Source organism: Leptonychotes weddellii, chromosome 7 (genome assembly GCF_054177405.1).
Source record: "Leptonychotes weddellii isolate Sample4059 chromosome 7, ASM5417740v2, whole genome shotgun sequence".
NCBI classification, from domain to species: domain Eukaryota; kingdom Metazoa; phylum Chordata; class Mammalia; order Carnivora; family Phocidae; genus Leptonychotes; species Leptonychotes weddellii.
In genome coordinates this window covers 129439594-129465575 of record NC_138375.1, presented here as the reverse complement: position 1 = coordinate 129465575, position 25982 = coordinate 129439594, and the positions used below count along the sequence as shown (strand labels likewise).

General features: G+C 37.5%; 1 protein-coding gene across 10 annotated transcripts in view; it reads left to right on the top strand.

The window, feature by feature from the left end:
- The window catches only part of AP3S1 (adaptor related protein complex 3 subunit sigma 1), a 128017-nt gene that overhangs the window by 21683 nt on the left and 80352 nt on the right, over positions 1-25982 (top strand). For all 10 annotated transcript variants that reach the window (XM_081827229.1, XM_081827227.1, XM_081827232.1 and 7 more), the window contains exons 2-3: positions 2980-3071; positions 6579-6690. In XM_081827229.1, coding sequence (XP_081683355.1) covers positions 2980-3071; positions 6579-6690 — 204 coding nt within the window. The remainder of the gene's footprint in view (positions 1-2979; positions 3072-6578; positions 6691-25982) is intronic.

Below are 25982 nucleotides of genomic sequence, written 5' to 3'. Positions count from 1 at the left end.
ATGTAGAGAATTACATCAGTCTGTTTTCTAATAATAAATCAACCTGACATTACTAGAATAAACCCATTTAGGTCATGATGTATTAATTTTTAAAAATATTTTTGTATCTATGCTTTTTGGTGAGATTGGCCTGCAGTGTTCATTTCTCATACAGTCCTTGTCTGATTTTGTGTCAATGTTAGGCTCAGAAAATGAATTGAGGCTGTTAATTCTTTATCTGTGCTTTGGAAGAGTTGTGTAAGATTGGAACGATCTGTTTCTTGAATCACTGGACACGCTTGTGTTAAAGCCATCAGGGCTTGATTTATTTTTGGTGGAGAGATTTAAAATTATTCTTTATCCTCTTTATGATAATAGGATTATTAAAGTTTTTCTCTTTCTCCTTGGGACCGTTTTATTATTATTATTATTATTACTATATTTATTTATTTTTAAGGAATTTTGCCACTTCATCTTAGATTTTTAAACTTACTGGCTTATTATGTTCATCATATTAACTTTTTATCTGTTAGATTTCTGCAACATCTATGACTAGGTCTCCCTTTGGATTATTCATTGGTAGTGTGTAGAAATACAGCAGATTTTTGAGGGTTAGTTTTGTATCTTGAACTTTGGTAGACTTGTTTATTAGCTTTAACAGTTTTTTTATGGATTCTTTAGACTTTTTTGGATATATGATCAATCTGTCACAGATGTCATCTGTGAATACAAATAGTTTTACTTCTTTCCAATTTGAATGCCTGTTTGGGATTTTTAAAAAATCCTTTTATTTTTTTATTTTTTATTTTTTAAAGATTTTATTTATTTACTTGAGAGAGAGAATGAGATAGAGAGAGCATGAGAGGGGGGAGGGTCAGAGGGAGAGGCAGACTCCCTGCCGAGCAGGGAGCCTGATGCAGGACTCGATCCCGGGACTCCAGGATCATGACCTGAGCCGAAGGCAGTCGCTTAACCAACTGAGCCACCCGGGCGCCCCTAAAAAATCCTTTTAATTGTTGATTCTTTTACCTAACTGCTGTGTGCTTAGAGAATATAGTCTTTATGAAACCAATGCTTTGAAATTTGCTAATCATTCTCTTGATTTTCTTTATAATTTTATTTTCATCACATATATGTGTATCATTAAATAATATTTACTTTTGCATGTTTTTGAAATTTTTATTAGTTGAATGATTACATGTCATTTTGATACTTGATTTTCTCCCCCTGCTATAGACTGAGTTGTGTCTCCCTGTCACCCCCAAATTCATATGTTGAAACCCTAACCTTACCCAGTTTGACGGTATTTGGTGCTGGGGCTTTGGAAGATACTTAGGTGTAGGTGAAGTCCTAAGGGTGGGGCCCTCATGGTACTAGTGCCCTTGTAAGAAGAGACAGCAGACAACTTGTTCTGTTCTCTCTCCCCACCATGTGAGGACACTATGAGAAGAAACTGTCTTCAAGCCAGGAACAGAGCACTCGCCAGAAACCAACTGTGCTGGCACTTTGTTTTTTATTTAAAAATTTTTTTTTTAATGCTGGCACTTTGATCTTGAATCTCTAGCTTCCAGAATCTTGAAAACAAATTTCTGTTAGTTAAGCCACCTAGTCTGTGGTATTTTGTTATGGTAGCCCGAGCTAAGATACCTTCTTTTTTTCATATTAAGTTTTTGAGACTCCTAAAAAAAAAGTTTTTGCGACTCCTTCATATTTATGGATGTAATTTACTTTAATTTTTATTTGTTATAGGATTCCATTCTGTAAATATACCATAATTTATCAATTCTGTGATTGGTGGACCTTTGGGCAAGTTTAGCTTTTTTTGTTGTTACAATGCCTTGAGGTACATTCTTCTACACGTCTCTTGGTACACAGTTTATTATGTATATGTAATTGCCAATATTCTGTTGTTTTTAATCTTCAAAAACAGTGGTTTTATATGGCTTAGTATAGTATCTAGGAATGGAGATGCTGGATTATAGAACTGTTTCCTCGAGTGATGATACCATTTACCCTCCCACTTGGTGGGATGAGTTTCTTTGGCTCCACATCTTTGTCCACATGTGATATTGTCAGACTTTTACACTTTGCTAATGTGATGCATGTGGAGTTATTTCACTGTTACTGTTACTTGAATTGGTAGTTCACCAGCGAGGTTTAACATCTTTTCATTTTTTTAGGAGGGGAGGGACAGCTGGAGAGGGAGAGAGAGAATCTGAAGCAGGCTCCATGCTCGGCATGGAGCCTGAGGTGGGGCTCGATCTCACGACCCTGAGATCATGACCTGAGCTGAAACCAAGACTCAGACACTTAACTGACTGAGCCACCCAGGCCCCTCTTGTGTTTCATTTGTTTATGGACCATCATATTTCCTTTCCTGTGAAATTCCTATTTGTGATTGTGCCCAGTTTTCTATTGCAGTGTTTGAGAAGCTGACTCTTTTTTACTGGGATGTGAACTGCTTGGTGAATTTGATACTTATTGAGCAAACTTTTGGTTTTAGGCTATGCTTGTATGGCTAATATGGATGGACTCACCTCAGTTTGTATTTAAACTTAATTGGAAGCTCTAAACTTCGGTATTTTCCTTCCAATAAAATATGGATTAGCTACATGAATCATTTATAACTTTACCTCTCTGTTTCAGTTTACTCATGTGTAAAACGATGGCCTTTGACTAGGTAATATCTAGTGTCCCTTTTACTAGTGTCTTTAATTCATCTGTCTAGTATTTTTCTTCTTGGTTTTTGAAATTTAGAAATGTTAGTTTTATTGTAGTAGCAAACTATAAAATGCTGGTCTTGTTTTGTTTTTGTTTTTTGTTTTTACATCGAAAAACGATGGGTTTTGTTTCTGTGAGATGTGATATGTTAGCTCTCCAAGGACCTCTCTCATTGATGAATTTCCCTGACAGATATTACTGCCTTTTACTTTTAAAATTCTTAAAATGCTGTTAAACCTAGAAATTTAATCCTAACATATATAAATTATTCTTTCTCAGAGTGAAGATACACAACAGCAAATCATCAGGGAGACATTCCATTTGGTATCTAAGAGAGATGAAAATGTTTGTAATTTCCTAGAAGGAGGATTGTAAGTAAAGCATTTCATGGACATTCTAATCTTTGACTATGTGATTAAAATATATACTGTTTAATTGGTTATGGTAAAAATTGCCTAATTTTGATGAATTAGATTAGGAGATTAATTATCACATATGTTAGCTATAAATCTAAACTTAAAGAATTTTTTTTAAGATATGCAGTCTTTTTTTTTTCTTAAAAAATGTTACAGAAGCATTTTATGTAAAGGTTGTATATTCATATGGCAAAAATTCAAACATTTCAGAGACGTGTAAAATTAATTATAAATTAAGTCTCCCTCTCCTGACTTTAGTCTTTCTCACTTTCTTGTGTTTCCTTCTAGAAAATTAATTTTTCATTGACTAACATATAAAAGTATAACCTTAAAAAATTTTACTTACGGGATCACACTAGGTATGCTGGTCTGCATGTTGCTAATTTTCACTTAATATTTTTAAAAGTTTTGCATATAAACACATTTAGAGCTACCTCATTCTTTTTAATGACTAGAGAGTATTCCTTAGGCTAAATGGACCTGTTCATAAAAATTTATATTATATTCTTTATTTTATTATTATAAATGAGACTGAAATCTGCTTTTCAAATAAATATCTGTGTGCATGTATATATATTTATATATAGGAATCTCTGTATATAGGTAGTATTCAGCTAATAGAGTTTCTATTTTTAAAATGAATAAATATAAATTAGTTATAATTAGCTTGCCAACTATTTTAAATAAATACTTTTAAATTAGTGGGTTCCATGAAAACATTTTGCTCTCAAATAGTTTTATTAATGTTTTTGCTTGTGTTTATGTAATCAATTTCTAAATATTTCTTCATTGACAAGTCAAAAACTAAACTTTGGCTGAGCCCCGTTATAAAAAATTACATATGAAGCAGAGAGACCTATACTTTTCTGTGTTTTAATGGGTATGATGTATATTATGAAAAATAGTTTGGATAATAGAAAATTCATTCTTACTTGACCATAAATTACTGTTTATCACATAGAAAGTTTACATGCATTTCTTAAAGGGTTGTATCATGCTGCAGTTCACTTTGCAAATACACACTTACAATTTATAAATTTTGCTATTAACTCCAGAACTCCCAATTTAAGAGTTGAGACAGATGTACCTGCTTTGTGTTTTGTATTTTAATTGTACTTTATTTCTGTCACACTTCTGCAGGAGTTGAGTTGTTTTGCCATTACCACTTTTCTTCATCTTAGCATTTTAACCTCTCGTAGGGAACTTGTCACCAAGCACAGTGCATCATATGTGGTCATGCAAGAACCTGGCTCTTCTAAGCAGGGCATTGTGTGAACTAGAAATTAGGGCTTAAATTTGTGATCATTCTTTTCCAGGCTTACAAAAAGTAGAAGGCAAACATTGCATCAGAGATGAGGCTACACATCTGATTCAGTCCTAGTTTTGTGACTAACAAGCTGTTTTTTTTGGTCAGGTCACTTCTTGTACCTCAGTTTTCCCCCTTGGAATATGAAGTATTTAAAGTAAGAGGAGTTCTAAAATTCTGTGGTTTTATATGGTATATTGCGTTCCATACAAGAGTTTGAATCAGTATTTATCAGTATTGCACTATAGTTTGAAGATAAAATTACATTTTAAAAGGCAAAGTATGTACTTGTCATGTTATGTGTTAAATCTTTGCTTTCTTTTAATGGCATTGATAGTCATTTTGAAACTAATAGTTTTCAATAGTTTGGTCTTCTTTTACAGTAGAGCCGAACAAAAGTTTAAGATAATCACTAAATTGCTGATTCAGGATGAACTGAATCCTGCTGTCAGTGCTCTTTTTTGTGGCTTTCCAGGAACAATTGGAATCATAGTCTATAAAAATCATCTCAAAGATTCTTTAAATTACACATACATATTTTTAATTGAATATCTTTTCTAGAAATATATCTAACATAGTAGTAATTTTTAATTCTTGTCAAAAATCATTTCCACTTTTGCTATAAGAAGACATGAAAGAAGTGGGTACTTACAGAAGTTGTTTGTCTGAACCTGTAAATTCAGTGTTAGTTTTACAGAGTTAAGAAATAGGTGCTATTTTCCTGTCTTGTTTGAGTCTTCATTTAACTTTGATGATATTTGGCCTTGATTCTTATTTTATATTAGTGTTAAAAGTCTTTTGAGAAGGTAAACTAATTATTGTAAATGTAACTGTGAAATAGCTAAACTAGAAAAATATAAGATATTTGGAATGAGTACTAAATTATTTTTAAAATGCTGGCATTCCAGTCAGTGTAAATAAAAATATTTGATGAAAGAATTGAGTATTTCTTATCTCAGTTTTTTGCATTTATATTTCAAAATAAAATGTATTTTTGGAGATTTTGATGGTAAATTTCTCTAAAACTTAAGAAATGTCATTCTTTTTTTTTTTTTCCTCCCTAGTTGGTAGTCAGTCTTTTTTTTTTTTTTTAGATTTTATTTATTTATTTGAGACAGAGAGAATGAGAGAGACAGAGAGCACATGAGAGGGGGGAGGGTCAGAGGGAGAAGCAGGCTCCCTGCCGAGCAGGGAGCCCGATGCGGGACTCGATCCCGGGACTCCAGGATCATGACCTGAGCCGAAGGCAGTCGCTTAACCAACTGAGCCACCCAGGTGCCCTGGTAGTCAGTCTTAAGCTGTATAACTTACTGTGACTTATGGAGTTAAATCTAATAAGCACTTAAAAATGCCCTGTGACCTGGTTCCTGCCTACTTCTGTTTGTTTACTGATCTTTTCTTGTCCACGCACCCTCTTTCTCTTCCTTGGACATACATATTTTGTTCCTGATGACCTGGCCTTTTTATTAGCTGGCACCTTTGCCTGAAATGCTCTTCTCTCAATTTTTTCTTAGGCTAACTCCTTATCATTAGCTCTCAGCCTAAATGTCACTCTCAAGAACCCATCTTAGGTAGCAAATCCATCAGTACAGCAGCATCCTTTTTTCAATCTCTATGTAGTGCCTTCTACCCTGATCATTCTTATTTATTTGTTTACTCTTCCTTACCCACTATCAGTACCTGGCAAATGGTAGGTACTCAGTAGATAGTTTAATGAATTAATGAACTAAAATGAAGCACCAGCTTCTTTTATTTGTTATCTCTGAAGAAAACAGCCCTGTTAATTCACTAAGTCTCTAACTTCACTTGAATGCTATACCTTTATTTATTTATTTTTTTAAAAAGATTTATTTATTTGAGAGAGAGTGAGAGAGAGAGAGAAAGCACGAGAGGGGGAAGGGTCAGAGGGAGAAGCAGACTCCCCGCTGATCAGGGAGCCCAATGGAGGGCTCGATCCCAGGACCCCGGGATCATGACCTGAGCCGAAGGCAGACGCTTAACTGACTGAGCCACCCAGGTGCCTGAATGCTACACTTTTAAATGCTATGCCCAAACATCTTAGGAAAGGTTTTAAACAAATTGTCAGTTTGCTTGAGGTAACGAAAATGTGTTTCATTTTATTGCTGTAACGTTCCGATTTTTGTTCTGTCATTTAGGTTAATTGGAGGATCTGACAACAAACTGATTTATAGACATTATGCAACATTGTATTTTGTCTTCTGTGTGGATTCTTCAGAAAGTGAACTTGGCATTTTAGATCTAATTCAAGTAAGTTAACACTGTCTTAATAACAGTTGTGGCTTTATATATTTTAAAACTTGTATTTTCTAAATTTTCTAAAATGATGTTCTGTTTGGTAAGAAATAAATTGTTCCATAGTAGATATTGGATGAGTCGAACAGGGTCAAGGGAGACACTAAACACATTGGCAAATTTAATCTGATTAAGATTAATCACAGCTAATTTCATCATGCCTTTTTTTCCTGTTCATGTAAGTCATGCAAAAAGTCCAGGATTCATGGATCTCTTACCATGTGCATCCAGATCTGATCCCCAAACCCACCCCTCCCTGCCTTCCAAAAATCTTTCATAATGTCCCTGGAACTCAAGGTCAATCATAAGCAGATTCCTCTTTATCTTCATCCTCTTTGTTAATATTGCCTTTACTTTTTTGCTTTAAATTGAGTCGGGCTTCCCTACTGACACTACCTATAACCATCTCAAGTAGTAGCAGTTTTCCTGCTTTCTTCATAATTGCTGAGCCTTGAGGTGTTCGCTTCTCATTGCTTTTTCCAGACCATTCTCTCTTTTAAAGTGCCTCCAAACTTTATTTCTTATTTTTAAACTGTACCACCTTCTACCCACCCTGTTTGAGTAATCTCTCATCCCCACCTCCTATTCATTGGGGATTTTATCAAAAACTTTCAAAGGTCTGAGATCTACCCTCCTTGCAAGCTGCTTGCACATTAACTACCACAGTGTCATGGATGCTGGCAGAAGACAGGAGACTTCTGGGTTGGAATCAAAGGACTTATTCCGAATAGCACAAGCAGTAGACATAGTAACAGCATTTGCTTACTACACTGGTTCCCCAAGTCCCAATTTCCACAGTCACCCAAGGGTGACTTGAAGAGGGCCAGGTGATACCTGTACCCACAGTGGATTGAGTTATAGGAGAGGAACTGGAATCTTTTATATTGGACATGAATCATGTCTGCCCATGTCCTGGAGGAAGAGCGTATCTTCCGTGGGTGTAGATAAACCTACCGTTTGCTTTGCAGAGAGATACTCTATTTTTGCTTATACAAACTTGCTTGCAAAGACAGTCTGCAGTGATGACAGCCTGCACCTCTGCTCATGTGATGTGCATAACTGGCAGACTCATGGGGAACTGGCTCCTAACAGATTGTAGTCTCAGTTCACTGGCACTCACTCCATACTACTCGTGTTCTAATTCTTGGTGATTTCAATATTCAGTATTCATGGGGATAATTCTCCCAGTACCCTGGTGTCTTCAGACCTGGAATTCCTCTTCATTGTATTTTTGCCCTCTGTCCCACCTCGCTGCTCATTTCTAGACCTTGTTTTTATCCAAACTGCCATCCCTCCGTAGTCTCAATTACACAGTTTCCCCTCTGTGTACCACCTCTTATCTTTTCATATCACAATTTCTGTTACTCCACTAATTCCTTGAGCCTGTTGGGACCTTCAGTCTTTCGAATCTAGCATTTTTTCACTGTCCCTCATCCTCCTGCTGTCTTACTTTCCTTTCCCAGCCTAAATTCCACCGGCAGTCATGGTAATCATAGTCTTGTATACACTCAGCTCCTTCCTTGTACCCATACTTCTTTTTGTTTTTTTTTTTTTAAGATTTTATTTATTTATTTGACAGAGAGAGACAGTGAGAGAGGGAACACAAGCAGGGGGAGTGGGAGAGGGAGAAGCAGCCTTCCTGCAGAGCAGGGAACCCGATGTGGGGCTCGATCCCAGGACCCTGAACCGAAGGCAGACGCTTAACGACTGAGCCACCCAGGCGCCCCATCGTACCCATACTTCTAAACGTACTTAGAGGAAAAAAAAACAACCTGACTACAGGTCTCCCCTTATATTTATTTATTTATTTATTTATTTTTAAGATTTTTATTTATTTGAGAGAGAGAGAGAGAATGGGAGAGAGAGAGCATGAGAGGGGGGAGGGTCAGAGGGAGAATCAGACTCCGTGCTGAGCAGGGAGCCCAATGTGGGACGCAAATCCCGGGACTCCAGGATCATGACCTGAGCTGAAGGCAGTCGCTTAACCAACTGAGCCACCCAGGTTCCCCTCCCCTTATATTTATGATCTCTAACCTCAGTGAGTCCTTAGTGCCCCCCAGGAATCCTATTTCCCTGGTCCATCCCCCTCCCAGACTCCTAGACAACTGCTTTCTCCTTCCTCAAAGCTCTGACGCTTCTAGCATCTTGCTTCCTCCTTCGATGAGAGAACTGAAGCTGTCAGAAGAGAACTTCACCCACTTACGTACTAGTCTCTTCCTTGTGGCTCTGGCAGTTCTCCCTCGTTCTTTTTTTTTTTTTTTTTAAAGATTTTATTTATTTATTTGACAGAGAGAGAGAGAGACAGAGAGAGAGGGGACACAAGCAGGGGGAGTTCTCCCTCGTTCTTCTGTATCCTTTTTCCTCTCGCTTCCTGGTCATTCCTCTAGTTGCTGTATGGTCTCCCATCTTAAAAGAAGAAGTCCTGTCCTCCCCTCTCCAGCCGCTGCCTCGTTTCTTTCCCTCCCTTTATGTCAAAATGCCTTTAAAAAAAAAAAAAGTCTGTACACTCTGTCTCAAATATTTCTTCTCCCATTTGCTCTTAAACACACTCCTTTCAGGTTTTCCACTCTGTTTTTGCTGAATCCAAAGGTTCTCATCAGTCCTTCTTTATTTGATTAAGATTCTTTATTCATCTCTTCACGAAATACTTTCTTCCCCTGGCTTCTAGGACGCTGTACATGCCTGGTTTTCTTGGACCTCTTCAGTTGCTTCATTCCAGTTTCGTGGTCTCTCCTACCTCTTCTTCAGCAGCCTAGCGGGGGTACAGGATCTGACCACATGCTGCTGTCTGCGCTGCCGTGACCGCGTTGGTCCAAGCCACCACCAGCTCTTGCCTGGACTCTTACAGCAGTTTCCCAGCTGTTCTCCCTGCATCCACTGTCTCTTCCTTTCATCTTTTCTGAGTAAAACAGCCAGTGATACTGTTGAAATAGGTCATATCTCACATTCTGAATTCTCTAGTGGCTTCCCTTCTCACTCAAAGTAAAAGCCAACTTCCTTACACAAGACCCATGAGGCCCCACAAGCTCTGAGTGCCCTCTCTACTACCCTCTGCTTATCTCACTTCATCTTCTACTCCTTGCCCTTTTGCTCCAGCCCCAGTGGCCTGCTTGCTGTTTCTCAGATACATCAGGCATGCTTCTCCCTCAGAGCCTTTGTATTTGCTGGTCTTTTTACCTAAATTGTTCTTCTGTTTGGTGTTCCCATTGTTCCTTAGCTCCATCATTCTTTCAGGTCTTGACCCGGATGTCACCTTTCAATATGGTTTTCTTTGGTCTTTTCTAAAAATGTTCCCTCTCTGACATAGTCTAACTCCTTTCTTGCTTTTAAAGTTTCTTTTCCTTAGTACCTATCACCATCTAACATACTATATACTTGACTTAGTTTATCTTGTTTATGGTCATTTACCCTTACAAGAATATAAGCTCATTGAGGGCCAGGTTTTTTTATTTTGTTCACTAGTTTATCCCCAGGGCATAGAAAGGCACCTGGCATGTAGTAGGCCTTCAACATACAGTTGTTGAATGAATGTATTTAGTGCCTAATATTTAGCATTCTATGTAAAATAACTGACAACAAAACCTAAAGGCTGAGTAGAAGCAGGAGAGTTAGTTAGAAAAATAAAATATAGTTGCCACATGCTAGTAATACTTTGTTTTGTGTTTTTATCTGAGCACTGGTTACATTGGTGAAAATCATGAAGCTCTGTATACACTTGAGATTTTTGTGCTTTCTGTTTGTGATATTTCCATAAAAAGTTAACAAATTAATTCTGACACAATAAACAAATGTACCTGCTACAAATAGTTGTATTGGGTTAAGATTATCATGAGGAAATGCTCTGCCCTTGTTTTCTTTCTCTTTCTTGACCCCAGACAGGGCAAAAACAGGCATATGGTGTAGGCACATTGTAGCAGATTGGAGAAAGCTGCACATAAAAAGGAAGTTTTTTGTCCCAAACAAGTTTCATGGTTCTGAAATCAGCAAGAAGGGGGCATGCTTTGAGATCTAGTTAGTATGATGGAGTAAATAAGGAATTAAAGCAGAAAACTTTGGTAGTAATTCTGAGTACCAAAGCGTAGAAATAGTAAAAGTGGCTAGATTAAGGCTTTTGGCATCCAGTGTTGTTAATAATGAAAATAAAAAGACAAGTGATAAATGGAGTTATTAATATGCCAGATTACTCTCAATCTGTAATTCTTAAACTAGGTTTTGAGGAGGAGGTAGGTATCTGAACTACATGAAACCACAAAGTACGAATAGATAAAGAAGATGTGCTATATATACACAATGGAATATTACTCAGCCATCAAAAAATTGAAATCTTGCCATTTGCAGCAAGGTGGATAGAACTAGAGGGTATTATGCTAAGCGAAATAAGTCAGAGAAGGACAATTGTCATATGATCTCACTGATATGTGGAATTCAGGAAACAAAATAGAGGATCATAGGGGAAGAGAGGAAAAAATAAAACAAGACAAAACCAGGGAGGGAGACAAACCATAAGAGACTTAATCGTAGGAAACAAACTGAGGGTTGCTGGAGGGGAGGAAGATGGGGGGATGGGGTAACTGGGTGATACCCATTAAGGAGGGCACGTGATGTAATGAACACTGGCCATTATATAAGATTGATGAATCACTAACCTCTACCTCTGAAACCAATAGTGCATTATATGTTAATTAATTGAATTTAAATTAAAAAAATAAATAAATGAAAAAAAATTAAAAGGGAGAAATTCTTTACAAAAAGCTGGATCTTTATTCAGGTACTCCTGAGTCCTTAATTATTAAAAGTTCCCTAAAACTGGGTCATATGGGGCACCTGTGTGGCTCAGTCGTTGGGCATCTGCCTTTGGCTCAGGTCATGATCCCAGGGTCCTGGGATTGAGCCCCACGTTGGGCTCCCTGCTCGGCGGGGAGCCTGCTTCTCCCTCACCCACTTCCCCTGCTTGTGTTCTCTCTCTTGCTGTCTGTCTCTCTCAAATAAATAAATAAAATCTTTAAAAAAAAAAAATGAGTCACATGACTGGAAATCCACATGCATGAACCCCATGAATAAATTAAGAAAAAAAAAAAGAAACCACAAAGTAATCATGGCAGACATTCTTGCTATGTTTTTCATTGTTTAATTGGTGATGAGAAAATAATACCTTTAAGATAAACATATATATATTAAGATAAACATGTATTTATTATGAAGTAGAAGAGAAATTTTTATAATATTTACACCTGTAAGAGGAGCCATCAAAGAAATTTTGAGTTTGAGATGAATATGCCTCACGATCCCATGGATAGATACTCTCTTCCTGAGGCCTCCTTGAAAAACACTGCTAAGCTGTGTTTTGTTTTCCCAAAGGCTTTTCTAGTAAAAAAGAGAAGCAAACTTTTACTTAAGTATGGATTAGTAACAGTTAAGGGTTGATCAGAACCCTATATTGCATCCTTTTATCTTTGTTCATTAACACATTTCTTGGTTTATCCCATGTAAGTAGTAGTTAATTTATTGCACTGTTATTTCATAGAAGCTTTGTGTTTTTTAGAAAATGGTTTTTTAACATGAAACTGCTTTCTGTTTCTCTCTCAATTATCAACTACTGAGGAGAGTGGTGGGCATATACTTTATTTTCTGAGCTAGCTACTAATGTTACAGGAGGAAAAAAGAAAAGTAATCTGTTCAAAATGCACTCTGCATTGAAGAGAAAGATTTCATTTAAGAAAGACTAAAACAAATGTGAATTTTCTTCAAGACAAATTGGCAGTATTTTATGCTTGTATCCTGGGATTTAAGCCATCATTAATGATTATTTTTTGATGCTGTGGGTGATCTTAATGGTTATGATAGCAGATAGTGTAGTTGTTACATCTCGGAAGAGAATTACATGGGGAGTTGTCAAAGAACAAATATCCTACATTGTATCTGAAGTAGATTTTATCAGGTGTTTGTGGAAAGTGGAAACTAGGTCTTGTGTTTTGTAAAACGTGTTAGCCATTGCTGTTCAAATGTTGGTAACTGGTCTTGATGTTAGGTAAGACACAGAAAAGAGGATTTCAGGAGAATTGTGTCATCTTCCATTACTAATGTAGGCTAGAAGTATTTTTATGAGAAGATGAAATAGAGTTATCACATGTTGATATGTCATAAAAAAAGTTCTGTAATTTACCTTGCATGGACTAATTCTACCACTATCACAAACATGTTGGAAGTTCTGTAGTTGCTGTCTCCCCTGCGACCACCGTAGATCATTCAGTACTTACAAGGGAGTGCTGAGCATGCCTGAGTCAGTCACTCTAAAAATATTGGTCGAATGAACAAAGATGGAAGGGACTAGCTCATTATTTCTGCTTTGGTTTCATGAAACAGCTAATCAAAGCTTATTTAGAACTGATTTTCTTGCCTTGTCCATCTTCTAGCTTTGAGGAAGGCAAGTATAATGTAAAAAGTAGAAATGGAAAATTATAAAGCAAGAGAGTTTAGATCAAAACCTCTTGGCCTTGCATTTCTTTAAAGAATGGATCAAGAAAACTTAAATATCAGTATATAATTAATAAACATATGTTAAGTTTGCTTTTTTTGAATATTGAAATACCATTTAGATGATCATTGAAAGCATGTATTTTTATGCAAAGGTTTTATGTTTCTAAGGTATGCATATGTTGTCCCAGATTTGACTTTATATCTTGTGTGAAATCTGAGAGAAGGCATCATTAGTAAATTCCATGTGGAATTTGTACCACTCTGTCACCAAAGTGAGTAATCAGCTTGTTTTCTTTTGTTTCTTTTTTTAATTCTTTGTAAGTTGGAAAAAAAAGTGATCCTTTTTTGTTTCTGATATGTACTGTTTTAAAGTGATATCAACTGCCATGTAAGTGTATTTCAGAGCTGGTGGCTGGCTTTTTTTAGTCTTTCTGCTGTAGCATGTCTTCGTTGGAAGTGTTAAAATATTTACAGAGTGAGAACGAAAAGTTCATTAAGTATTAATGTTGGTTGTTTGAGTTATTTATAAGCAGTCATATTGTCCTCAATTAATTTATTATGCCAAGCTAATAATAAAGGGCGGCATAGAAGTTCACTAGATAATTCCAAATTCTGTTACAGTTTTCTGTACCACATGTAACAGTTACATCAGCATGTTTTGTTCAGTTGCAGTCAGGAAAAAATGGAGAGCTAACAGCTGAACTTTTCGTTAGGTTTAAAAAGATGTTTGACCATGGTGTTACCATATGTATTTAAACTAGAGCTCCACGTATAGCATCTGTTGTTACTACGGTCCTGAACATTAGACTGGCTTTTATGAAATTATTTTACTTAATGGCTGCGAATGCAGTATGATATTGAGCATGTCATTTAATCTTTATAGACCTTGAATTTTTTCACCTGTGTAAAGTATGCCCATTTTTAAAATTTTTTTTAAAAGATTTTATTTATTTGACAGAGAGAGAGAGAGAGAGCACTAGCAGGTGGTGTAGCAGGCAGAGGGAGAGGGCAGACTCCCCGCCGAGCAAGGAGCCCGATGCGGGACTTGATCCCAGGACCCTGGGATCATGACCCGAGTCGAAGGCAGTCGCTTAACCAACTGAGCCAACCAGGCACTCCAAGTATGCCTGTTTTAATATGCTGCCTATAAACCTCATGGGGTTGTTAGAAAGATCAGTGAATCAAAGCAAGCTAGTCATGGTTAAAACCATTCAGCCTCTGCTTTGTACTTTTGGGCAAGTTATTTTACATCTTTGTCTCTCATTTTCCTCACCTGCAAAATGGGAGTGACAGTAATAATACCCGCTCATAGAGTAGGTGCAAGCATTAAAAAAGTTACTGTACATGAAGCTTATGGCTAAATGACTGACATGTATTTGTCAGTGGTTTTTAGCTAACATTATCATTAAAGCATGTTATAAGGAAGGCACATAAAAGTATTATTTCATTAGTATGCAAATTGAATTGGATAAAGAAGTCCTTTTATCTTTCTTTTTCATTTTTATGAGAATTTGTTAATCTTTTTATCCTCTATGTTGTGTAATGGCTTAGGATGAATTTTGTATGATGATAGAGATATCTGCTAAGAGAGCGACCTAATTGGAGGAACTTGTAAGCCAAGAATTCGTAAGTGAAGAAAGATCCCGTGATCTTCCCTTTATTGCAGAGGAAATTATGCTAGGTGGGTGCTGCGGGATGTGGACTCGTGCCTCACTGCCTTCCACTATGTGTCATTGTTCTCTTTTGTTATAAGGGTAGGCTTGAAAGTGCCTTGTTAAGTAGGGCACTGCTTAAAATTTGGGCTGTATAGGTTATATTTAGGAATTATCTCGCTGAAGACCAGCTGACTGGCACTGGGGGACCATGGGAAGCTACAGGGTCCCCATGGGACCATGGGGAATAACCCCTGGTCCCATAGGAGGGTGAGTTCTGGTGCAGTTCCTCTTGCTGGAGAAAGAGGGAGCCCTGGCCCAGTTGGCTCATTTTCCAGGCAGTCCAGGGTGAATGCTCAGGGTCATTTCAGGAAACTTCTACCTGCTACACCATACTGTTACCAGAGTATTAAAACTTTCTGTTTTCAGTAAGATTCACTTCTTATATAGATATATGTGTGGGAAACCAAAAATTATTTCTGCAATTTGAGTCAGACACTGTTAAGAGTGATTCAGCATTTCTAAAATTCTTTTCCTGTCTTATTTTCATTGAGAAGTCTGTTTTCCAATAACTGCAAATATTCACTTTTCACTTACTTACATTGCTACTTCTTGATAAATCCTGGTATTGAATTTGATGATACTGTTCTAATTTACATGTTTGTTCACATCTCAGCTGCCCTCTTGGGAGGCATCATAGAGCCAAGTTGGTGTTTGGAGTCAGATGGGGTGGGTTTGAATACTGGCTCCATCACCTAATAGTTACTTTGAGAAAATTACTTACCCATGTCCATTCCCAGTTCTCTTGTCTGTAGGTGCTGATACGCATAGCTACCTTATCAACATTGTTGTAAGAATTAGAGCTAATGTATATAGTTAGCATAGGGCCTAGAATACAGGAGACATAGTATTATTTAATTGGTAGTGGTGAAATGAAGGAAGTATTTTGGAACTCACGTACTTAAAGTCAGAATTTTGGAGTTGGAAGTAACTTAAAATTTATTTTTCTCCCTTTTTAAAAAAGATTTTATTTATTTATTTTTAGAGAGAGAGTGTGCAGTGCATGTGCTTGTGGGAGGAGGGGGGAGATGGGCAGAGGGAGAGAGAGAATCTTTTTTTTCTTTTTTAAAGATTTTATTCATTTATTTGACAGAGAGAAACACAGCGAGAGAGGGAACACAAGCAGGGGGAGTGGGAGAGGGAGAAGCGGGCTTCCCGCTGAGCAGGGAGCCCGATGCGGGGCTCGATCCCAGGACCCTGGGATCATGACCTGAGACGAAGGCAGGTGCTTAAGGACTGAGCCACCCAGGCGCCCCAAGGGAGAGGGAGAATCTCAAGCAGACTCCACACTGAGTGTGGAGCCCAACATGGGTCCTCATCCCACAACTCTGAGATCATGACCTGAGCTGAAAACAAGAGTCAGATGCTTAACCACCTGAGCCACCCAGGTGCCCCTATTTTTCCTCCTTTAAAGCAGGTTTGAGAGAAAAACTCAACTTATGTTGGTATTTTTCTTTGATTTAAGACGAATTCCTTATTTCCCAGTATAGAATGATGAGTTTTTAGGGAGGAATTGGGCATAGAGGAGACGAGGACCCTTTGAGCTTGGTTTTTCAGATTTTCTTTTTCTTTAAAATTTTTTAAGACTTATGTTGAAATTATTTCAGACTTACAAAAGAGCAGCAATACAATACAAAGAATTCTTGCATTTCATACCTTCACCCATATTCCCTAAATTTAACTTCTGTAACCACAGTACAATGATTAAAATTAGGAAATCAGCATTGATATAATACTATAATCTGCAGACCTTATTCAAAATTTGCCAGTTGTCCCATTGATGTCATTTTTCTTGTTGAGGATTTAATCCAGGTCACATTTGCATTCAGTTTTCATGTCTCCTGAGTCTCCTTTACTCTGTAATAGTTCATCTTTGTCTTTCATGCATTCTATGTCCTTCAAACCATGATCCTTTGAAGAGTACTAGCCGGTTATTTTATAGAATATTCCTCTGTTTGAGTGTACCACAGGAGTGCTTTTATGTCCTTCGCAGTGCAACATATCAGGAGGGACATGATCTCATTTTGTCTTGTTACTAGTGATATTTATTCTGATCCCTTGGTTAAGATGGTGCCTGTCAGGTTTGCATACTCTGAACTTACATTATCTCTTTTTACTTAAAAGTATCTCATGGGGAATAATTTTGAGGCCATGTACATATCCTTTTTCTAGTCATATTTTGGTCATTAATTTTAGCATCTCTTGATGATCCTTACCTGAAGGAATTACCATTGTGGTATTTGCCAAATGGTGATTTTCCATTATGCCCTCTGTATTGATTGGTTATAATTATGTAAGGAAAATCTTTCTAGGTTTTGCATTTATTTTCTTTTGTTTTAAGTCAGTGCTCAAAATATTAATTGTACCATTAGAAGAATATTTTTCAGTTACACATAGAAGAATATTTTTCAAGACCAAATGTGATTTTTAAAATTAGCTTTTGCTTGGAAGTTGAAATATAATTTTTAGCAATTTGTGTCAATACAAGTTTTTAAAAATCTCACGAGTGGCTTTTGTGCACAGAAATAATTTGGAGGCTACTTTCATTTTCAAAATTAATGTTTGATTTAGTAGCCTTGTACATTAAAAATCCTGATTCTTCCTTAGACTTCTAAATCCAATGTACAAATCATACTAAGTCGGTTTGATGGAGGGGCTCCAACGTAATTAAATTTCTTACAGTACAAGTAGTCTGCTTTGCACAATTACTGTCTTCATGTGGGTGGTGGAAGTATGGAAAGTTAAAATTTTTGCTTTATATCCTGTATTTTCCAAATTTCTAAATAACCACTTCTTACTACATTAAAAATCAAGTACTATTTTCTTTTGTTGGAGGCAGTGTGCCTAGTGAATAAGAATTTGGGTTCTGCAGTGAGACTTTCTCCTACCTCACTGTGTTAGTAGTTAGTTGACTTTTTGCTTTTGATTACCCTTCTGCAGGTGGTTGATAATAAAAGTACCTGCCTTATGAGATTACCATGAAGCATTAAATAAAATAATATATTTAAAGCACTTGGAACAATAGCAATGCTATAATAATATATACTCAGTAGATTCTGGTATTATCATCATTGACCTTTTTTAAAAAATTAGAAATCACGTAAAAAGAATCATTGATGTAAACTCTTTCTGAATCATTTTGACATGAGTATAGAAGACAGATTTTCCTCTTATCAACTCTTAGTTTCTTCATGCTGAAGTTGGAAGTTTAATGTGTGTAAAGTACCTGGTACTTGATAAATGCACAATAAATGTCTCTGTTTTTCCTAAGACTGTTATCATTGACTTGTCAGTTTCCACATCAGGTTTTGTGGAAATTTGGTCTGGAATCCAAATTTGGTCTGGAACAATCTACACTGTTCTTCAAAGGTAGCTGATCTGATGTTAAGTTTAGTCTACCTTCCCTAGTTCTTCTGGTGCATTTTCAGTGGTGTTTTTTGAGTCTTGGCTTGAGCTAAACCAGTATCTCTCTAGAACATCTTGCTGCTGACTAAAAACAATTTTTTTTTAGATCTGTTGGTGTATTATTAGTGTTTTTAAATTTATGCCTTCTATTTTTGGGCTTATAATTTTTTCTATCCTAAAACATGTCAGTTTAAGGGATGCCTGGGTGGCTCAGTCAGTTAAGCATCTGCCTTCAGCTCAAGTCATGATCCCAGGGTCCTGGGATCGAGTCCCGCATCAGGCTCCCTGCTCCGCGGGAACTCTGCTTCTCCCTCTGCCTGCCACTCCCCCTGCTTGTGCTCTCTCTCTCTCTGACAAATAAATAAATAAAATCTTAAAAAAAAAAACCATGTCAATTTAGCATGTATGTATTTCATTTAATGTTATAGATTTCCTCCTAAAATTTAATAGAAATCCCCAAACCCAGAAAAAAATTATATTTTTACATAGAAACTCTAAAGGGGGGGGTGGGTCTGCCATATAGATGATACTGCTTAAGGATATTTTGTGGCATCTGTTTTACCTAGTGCATATTTTTATTTCTCCTTATAATACTAGCCAACATATATATTATATATGTATGTGGGAAACCAAAAATTATTTCTACTTATAATACTAGCTAACATATATATATTTTTGGGGGGAGACATTGTTTTAAGCCCTTTATATTTATTCATTTAATCAGTAAAACAACTCTGTGGTAAAGGTACCATTATTATTATGCCCAAATGAAGAAACTAAGGCTTAGAGTGGAACAACTTGCCCTAGATTTCATAGAGGCTAAGCTGGAATTTTATAGAGATATGCTTACTAAAGCCTGTGCTCTTAAGTATTAAGCACTGTTAAATACTGAGCTGCCTCATGACACATTCCTGTTACCTTTCTGGCCCAGATGCACAGATCTGTAATTAATGATAAAGGAAACACAAGAAAGTTTTGTTGTTAGAAGGGCACTGGGAAGGGAGACTGTTTATATGTGGATGTGGCTTCCCCCCCACCCCGGAATATTGCTCTTTTTTATTTCTTTTTGGAAAACTAGATAATTATTGAAATAAAAGAAAACTTGGGGCACCTGGGTGCCTCAGTCGGTTAGGCGGCCACCTTCGGCTCAGGTCATGATCCCGGGGTCCTGGGATCAAGTCCCCATGTCGGGCTCACTGCTCCGAGGAGAGCCTGCTTCTCCTCTCCCTCTGCTGTTCCCCCTGCTTGTGTGCTTGCGCTCTCTCTCTCTCTCTGTCAAATAAAAAAATTTAATGAATTTTTTAAGAAAGATTTTATTTATTTGACAGAGAGAGACAGCTAGAGAGGGAACACAAGCAGGGGGAGTGGGAGAGAGAGAAGCAGGCTTCCTGCTGAGCAGGGAGCCTGATACAGGGCTCGATCCCAGGACCCTGGGATTATGACCTGAGCCGAAGGCAGACGCTTAACGACTGAACCACCTAGGCTCCCCAATAAATTAATTAATTAAAAAAAAGGAAAACTTAAAATACGATTTTCTTAGTAAATTAATTTTTTCCCATTAACTTTTGAATTTCTGGAGGCCAGAGGTTAATGAGTTGCTCCTTAGTAGATAACTGTTACATTGAAATTGACTTTAAACTTTATATCTTTCTTCTTTTAAAGATTTATTTATTTTAGAGAGAGAGAGAGAGTGTGTGTGTGTGCTCATGAGTAGGGAGGAAGGGCAGAGGAAGTACAAGAGGGAGAGAATCTCAACCAGACTCCCCGCTGAGCTCGGATCCCAATGTAGGGTTGGATCTCAGGACCCTGAGATCATGCCCTGAGTGAAATCAAGAGTCAGACACCTAACTGATTGAGCCACCCAGGTGCCCCTGAAATTTATATCATTTTTAAAGTGAAACGTAAGAGAGTGCTATTTACCATGTCACTTTTAGTATTTTGCTCTTTTTATCTTTCTTTTTGTGAAATATAACAGCAACTTTATTATTATTATTTTTTCTTCTGGCTAGAACCCCAAAGGCCCATTAATTTGGTTTTCTTAATTTCCTTATTTCAGTTTGTAGATTATTACTCTTGGCCTTGTCCGTATGCACATCAGTGTGTGTACCTACCTACAAAGCTCCGGATTTTTAATTATATTAAGAATTTTTGCTAAATCAAAAGAAAACTAATGAAAACTTGTTTTTAAAGATTTATTTTCTATTTTTTAAGGAGTCTCTACACCAAACATGGGGCTTGAACTCACAACCCTGAGATCAAGAGTTGCATGCTCTGTGACTGAGCCAGCCAGGCACCCAATGAAAACGTTTTTTGAAGAGGGTTTTTGACTTTTTTAGGCCAAACTTAGCATTTGAATGTCTTAAATCTTAAGAATTCTTTTCCTAAATTGAGAACATGTAGTTATGGGGACGCCTGGGTGGCTCAGTCGGTTAAGCGTCTGCCTTCAGCTCAGGTCATGATCCCAGGGTCCTGGGATCGAGTCCCGCATCGGGCTCCCTGCTCCGCGGGGAGCCTGCTTCTCCCTCTGCCTCTGCCTCTCTCTCTCTCTATCTCTCATGAATAAATAAATAAAATCTTTAAAAAAAAAAAAAAAAGAACATGTAGTTATGACATTTTGCTGCAGGACCCCCCCTTTTTTTTTTAGTATTTATGTTTTCCAAAGGTGTTATTGTTGTGGTTTAAATATAGGCAACATTTTAATTTATATATGTGTGTGTATGTGTGTGTGTGTGTGTGTGTGTGTAGGTAAAGATATATATATAGATTTAGATTGATATATTTATTTTAGAGTTTAATTTCTATATATATATTTTTAAAGATTTATTTATTTGAGAGAGTGTGCACATGTGCGTTAGTGGGGCGGGGGGCAGAGGGAGAGAATCTGTCAGACAGACTCCCTGCTGAGCATGAAGCCCTACACAGCTTGCTCCCAAGACCCATGAGATCATGACCTGAGCTGAAACCAAGAGTCAGATGTTTAACCAACTGAGCCACCCAGGCACCCCCCTTTCTGTATTAATGAGGACATCATGAAGGCCTGGCAGCCTCAGTAGGTATTACCTTGCTTTTCTGTCAGTGTTTATCAGCAGAATTAGAATTTGCTATTTCTATTTTAATTTTGTAAACCTTGCATGTTTTGAACAGCCAGACAAACAATACTGGTTCCCTTTTATTAGATGTGTTTTGGGCACTTTATCTAATTTTTTTTTTTTTTTTTTGAGAGAGAGAGAGAGAGGCACGCGGATGCACGTGCGAACGGGCAGAGGGAGGGGGAGTGGCAGAGAGACAAGCAGACTCCCCACTGAGCAGGGAGCCCGACTCAACTTGGGGCTCTGTCCCAGGACCCTGAGATCATGACCTGAGCCGAAGGCAGACGCTTAACTTACTAAGCCACTCAGGTGCCCCTAAATTATTTATCTAAATCTGTAAGATAATCCAGAAAGGTAGGTAGTTTTATCACTGTGTTATAGTTCTAAGATTTGGAGGAGATGCTCAAGTTCACATAGCTAGGTAGCAGCCGAGTAGGAATTTGAAGCTAGGTCTTTCTGGTTTCCTCACCACTAGACCATACTTTCTTTTTGGCACCCCATATTTTTTTGCCACTCCATGGTTCACCAGTGGTACACTTAAAGCTATCAAGAAAATTCTTTTTTGCTTTGCCCAGCATCATCTGCACATTGATTCAGTGGGTTCTACTGATCTTTTACAAGTATTCATAAGTGGCAGGAAACTATTTAGACAGCATTTTCACCAAGATAGTTATCTTCTGATGGTTAAAAAAGAACGTATAGCTATCATATATGGATAATCAAACTAGTGGATTTGGAAAAAGTAAGCTTGGAAAAGTAAAGGCATACTAGAAACTTTATTCTGATGAGTAAGTATAGTAATGACTTTATTTTTTTATTTTAAGTAGGCTCCATGCCCACGTGGTGCTTGAACTCACGACCCCGAGAGTAAGAGTCGCGTGCCCTACCAACTGAGCCCCCTAATAATGATTTTAAATTAAAGAAGACCAACTCACACCATACACAAAAATCCGTTCCACTAGATTCAGTCCAAACATGAGAAATAAGATAATAAAGCTTTTGTTTTCTTCTGGGAGAATATCTTCCTAGCATTGCTGCAGGCAAAGATTTCTTAAATTGGACATTAAAAAAAGATTAACCTTAAAGAAAAACGGTGTTAATTGGAAAATACTGAAAATGAAAACTTCGAAGAACATTGCTAGGAGAATAAAAAGACAAGCCACAGAGCAGGAGAAGATATCTGTAATATGTATAAATGACAGGATTGTGTCTAGAATATGTGAAGAAGTTCTAGACACTAGAAGGAAAAGACAGACTGGTACATAAATGAGCAGAAGTTTTGAACAGACACCCCGAAGAAAGCTGTCTAAATGGCTGATAAATTTGAAACAGTGCTCGGTTTTATTAGCGTCAGGGAAAATCAAATTGATATTATAATGATACACCACCACACACAAATAAGAATGGTTAAAATGAAAAGATTGACAACATTAAGTGCTAACAAGGATGTGTAATTATGGGAATTCTCATATACTGCTGTTTGGAGTATAAAGTTTTATAATTGCTTTGAAAATCTGTTGGTAGGGGCGCCTGGGTGGCTTGGTTGGTTGGGTGTCTGACTCTTGGTTTCGGCTCAGGTCATGATTTGAGGGTCATAGGATCATGGGATTGAGCCCTGTGTCCCCCAGCTCCCTGCTCAGCAGGGAGTCTGCTTGAGGATTCTCTCCCTCTGCCCCTCCCCCAACTCACTTGCTCTCTCTAAGGTAAATAAATAAATCTTTAAAAAAGGGAGAGAGAGAAAATCTGTTTGGTGCTTTCTACTCAAGCTGAATGTGTGCTACTCTGTGACTCCACAGTTCTCTGCATACATTCAGTAATAGATATGGATGCAAGTGTTCTTAGCAGTGCTAATTGTAATGGCCCTGTGCTGGAAACAACCCAAACTCCTTTCAGCAGCACATGGGTAAATACATTGTGGCATATTCATACAATAGCATACTGTAAAAGAGAATGAATCAGTTTTTGTCTTATGTAATAAAATAAATGAATCTCACAAAAATAATGATGAATAAAAGATGCAACTCACAAAAAGTTATACACTGTATGATCTCATCTAATGTAGTTCAGAAATAGGTAGAACATACCTGTAGTGTTAGAAAGCAGGGTAGTGGTTACCTGTGATGGTGGTGGTGGCTCATGGAGTATGAGGGGCTTCTTGTGTGCTGGTGACATTCCGACACTTGATTTGGGTGTTGGTTACACAGATGTGTTTCCTTTGTGAAATTCATCAGATTATATGTTGTTGTGATTTGTGTACTTCTTTGTATGTAGGTTATACTTGAGTAAAAATTTTCTGAAGGGGAGGCAGAACTTAAATGGCATTATTTCCTGTAACTTATTTAACTATGATGTTATAAATTGGAAATCAGACCATGTCCAACTTAAACACCCTGTTTCAAAAGTATTTTCTTTGTTTTCAGTGGGAAAGGTTTTTTCTTCTTCTCACATTCTTACTTTCCCTAAGAAGTTACTATTTGTTAAGCTTGTTCAAACAGCATTATCCCATTCCGTGCTTACAACAAGAATCTTAAAACAAGAAGGAAAACGATCTGAATCAGTTTCAAGTAGACTGAATGGAGTCATTCCAGGGTCCATGTCACCAAGGGCTTCAGGAGAAATAGATAATAAAGTTGGGAGTTTGAGTGGATATTATTTACTTTCTACCTACCTCAAAATTGAAATAAACTAGAAACTCACTTGAGGCTGACCTGTGTATGCTCCACAGTTGGTCATCTGAAGAACTTGCCTTCTCATGAATGAAATTCTGGAGTAAAACTGTATATTCTTGGTTACTTACAGAGCTCTTATTTCTCCTAGTGATTTTGGTCTAAGCCAGGGAGCAACAGACTACCGCAGGTCAAATCCAGCCTGCTACACCTTTTTGTTAAGTTTTATTGGAACAGAGCTATGCTCCTTGTTTATTATCTGTAGCTGCTTTTTGTTGCATTGTATGGCCCACAAAGCTAAAATATTTACTCTCTGGCCCTTTGCAGAGAAAGTTTGCCAACCGCTGGTCTAAGACAATATTGATTATGGCCATATAGTTCTGTGTTTACGTTGTTTCACCTTCACCTCTTCCCTAACTGCACTGGTGGAAGGAACCTTGGATTGGGGATCTGTGTAAATTGGCCTGAGGTAGGACCAGTTTAGCAAGAAGCTTGTTGTTTCCATTTTACTCTTGGTCCTGTAGGATCACCTAGAATAGAGTAAACGTATTTTCATTTTGCTAGGAACAGTCCTGCTTTGCATCTTTTGTTCCAGGCTGTTATGAAATTCTGATACCATTGCATACTATTATAATAGTCACACAATTTTAGCTGCTCCCTTTTACTCTTCATGCCCCCAGTTTGTAGGATAAATTGTGGGGTCATTCTGTCTGTGACAGTTAACTTTGAGAAGGGTGGTGGGAATAGAAGAGACAGTGACAGCCTATGCAAGGTGGAATGTAAGAGATTAAGTTTTGAAAGCTTGTGTCAGGGGTCTTCATGACGGTCTCACTGATTCACTAGGATTCAAGGGCTCAGAAGTTGCTGTGCTCATGGTTTCGGTTTATTACAGTGATAAGAAACAGTAAGAGAAGCAAAAGCACATGAGGGGATGTCTGGAGAAAACCAGGTGCAGGCTTCAAGGCGTTCCTGCCCAGTGTAGTCACACAGGAGGTATTTAATTCCCCCAGAAATGACTTGTGGAGAGATGTGCAGTGTGTTCACAATCAGGGACACTCACCCTAGCCTCCGTGCCCAGGATTTTTGTTGTGGTCAGTCATATAGGCACGTAGCACCATTGTGACTGACCTTGCTTATGTACATAATCTCTAGAACCTCAGAGAAAAGGAGATGTTCATCATAAATTACATTGTTAGCATAAACTGTTTGCTCAGACTGGTATTTGGTGCCACCCAAGGACAGAACTTTGCAAGGGCTCGGAGCTCAGTTCCCAGGAGCTCAGTTCTCAGGAGCTAGCCAAGGGCTAGTCTGTAAACAGGCCATTTTGGGGGAATGTGTAGGTTTTGAGCATCCCAGGCCTGCTGAATTAACCCTTTCCCACACAAGGCCCTACAAGGTATTGAAGCCAGAGTTTGAACCCAGGTAGGTCTGATTCGAAAGTCTTTGCTCTTTCCATAATTAATTTTGAGTGATCTTTTATACTGAATTGCTAATTAAAAATTCTGGCTGCATTAGATGTGGTACATACTTGGACTACGCCCATCTATCCTGGTAAATATTTCCAATAAGCTTTCTTTTTCCTCACATGAAGATAAGGAGCCTGGTTTGAGTATTTTTCAGTGTTTTTTAAAGTAATGGTGCTAAGAATTTCTAGTTCTTAGTTATTTTCAGCAAAGTTTATTTTGTTTTGTATGTTAATGTATTGAAATGTAGTTATCATGAAGAATAGTCTGTAATTACTCCTGTTACACTTAATACAATATTTAATTTAAAACAGAGAAATGTGATAATAAGAGTTTAGAAAAGTGTTAGTTCACAATTAAGAATTGTCTCCTTTGTAGATGATAGGTTTGAGTGAATTTATACAGTTCTCAAGAGCATTTAACCTTTTTTTCTTT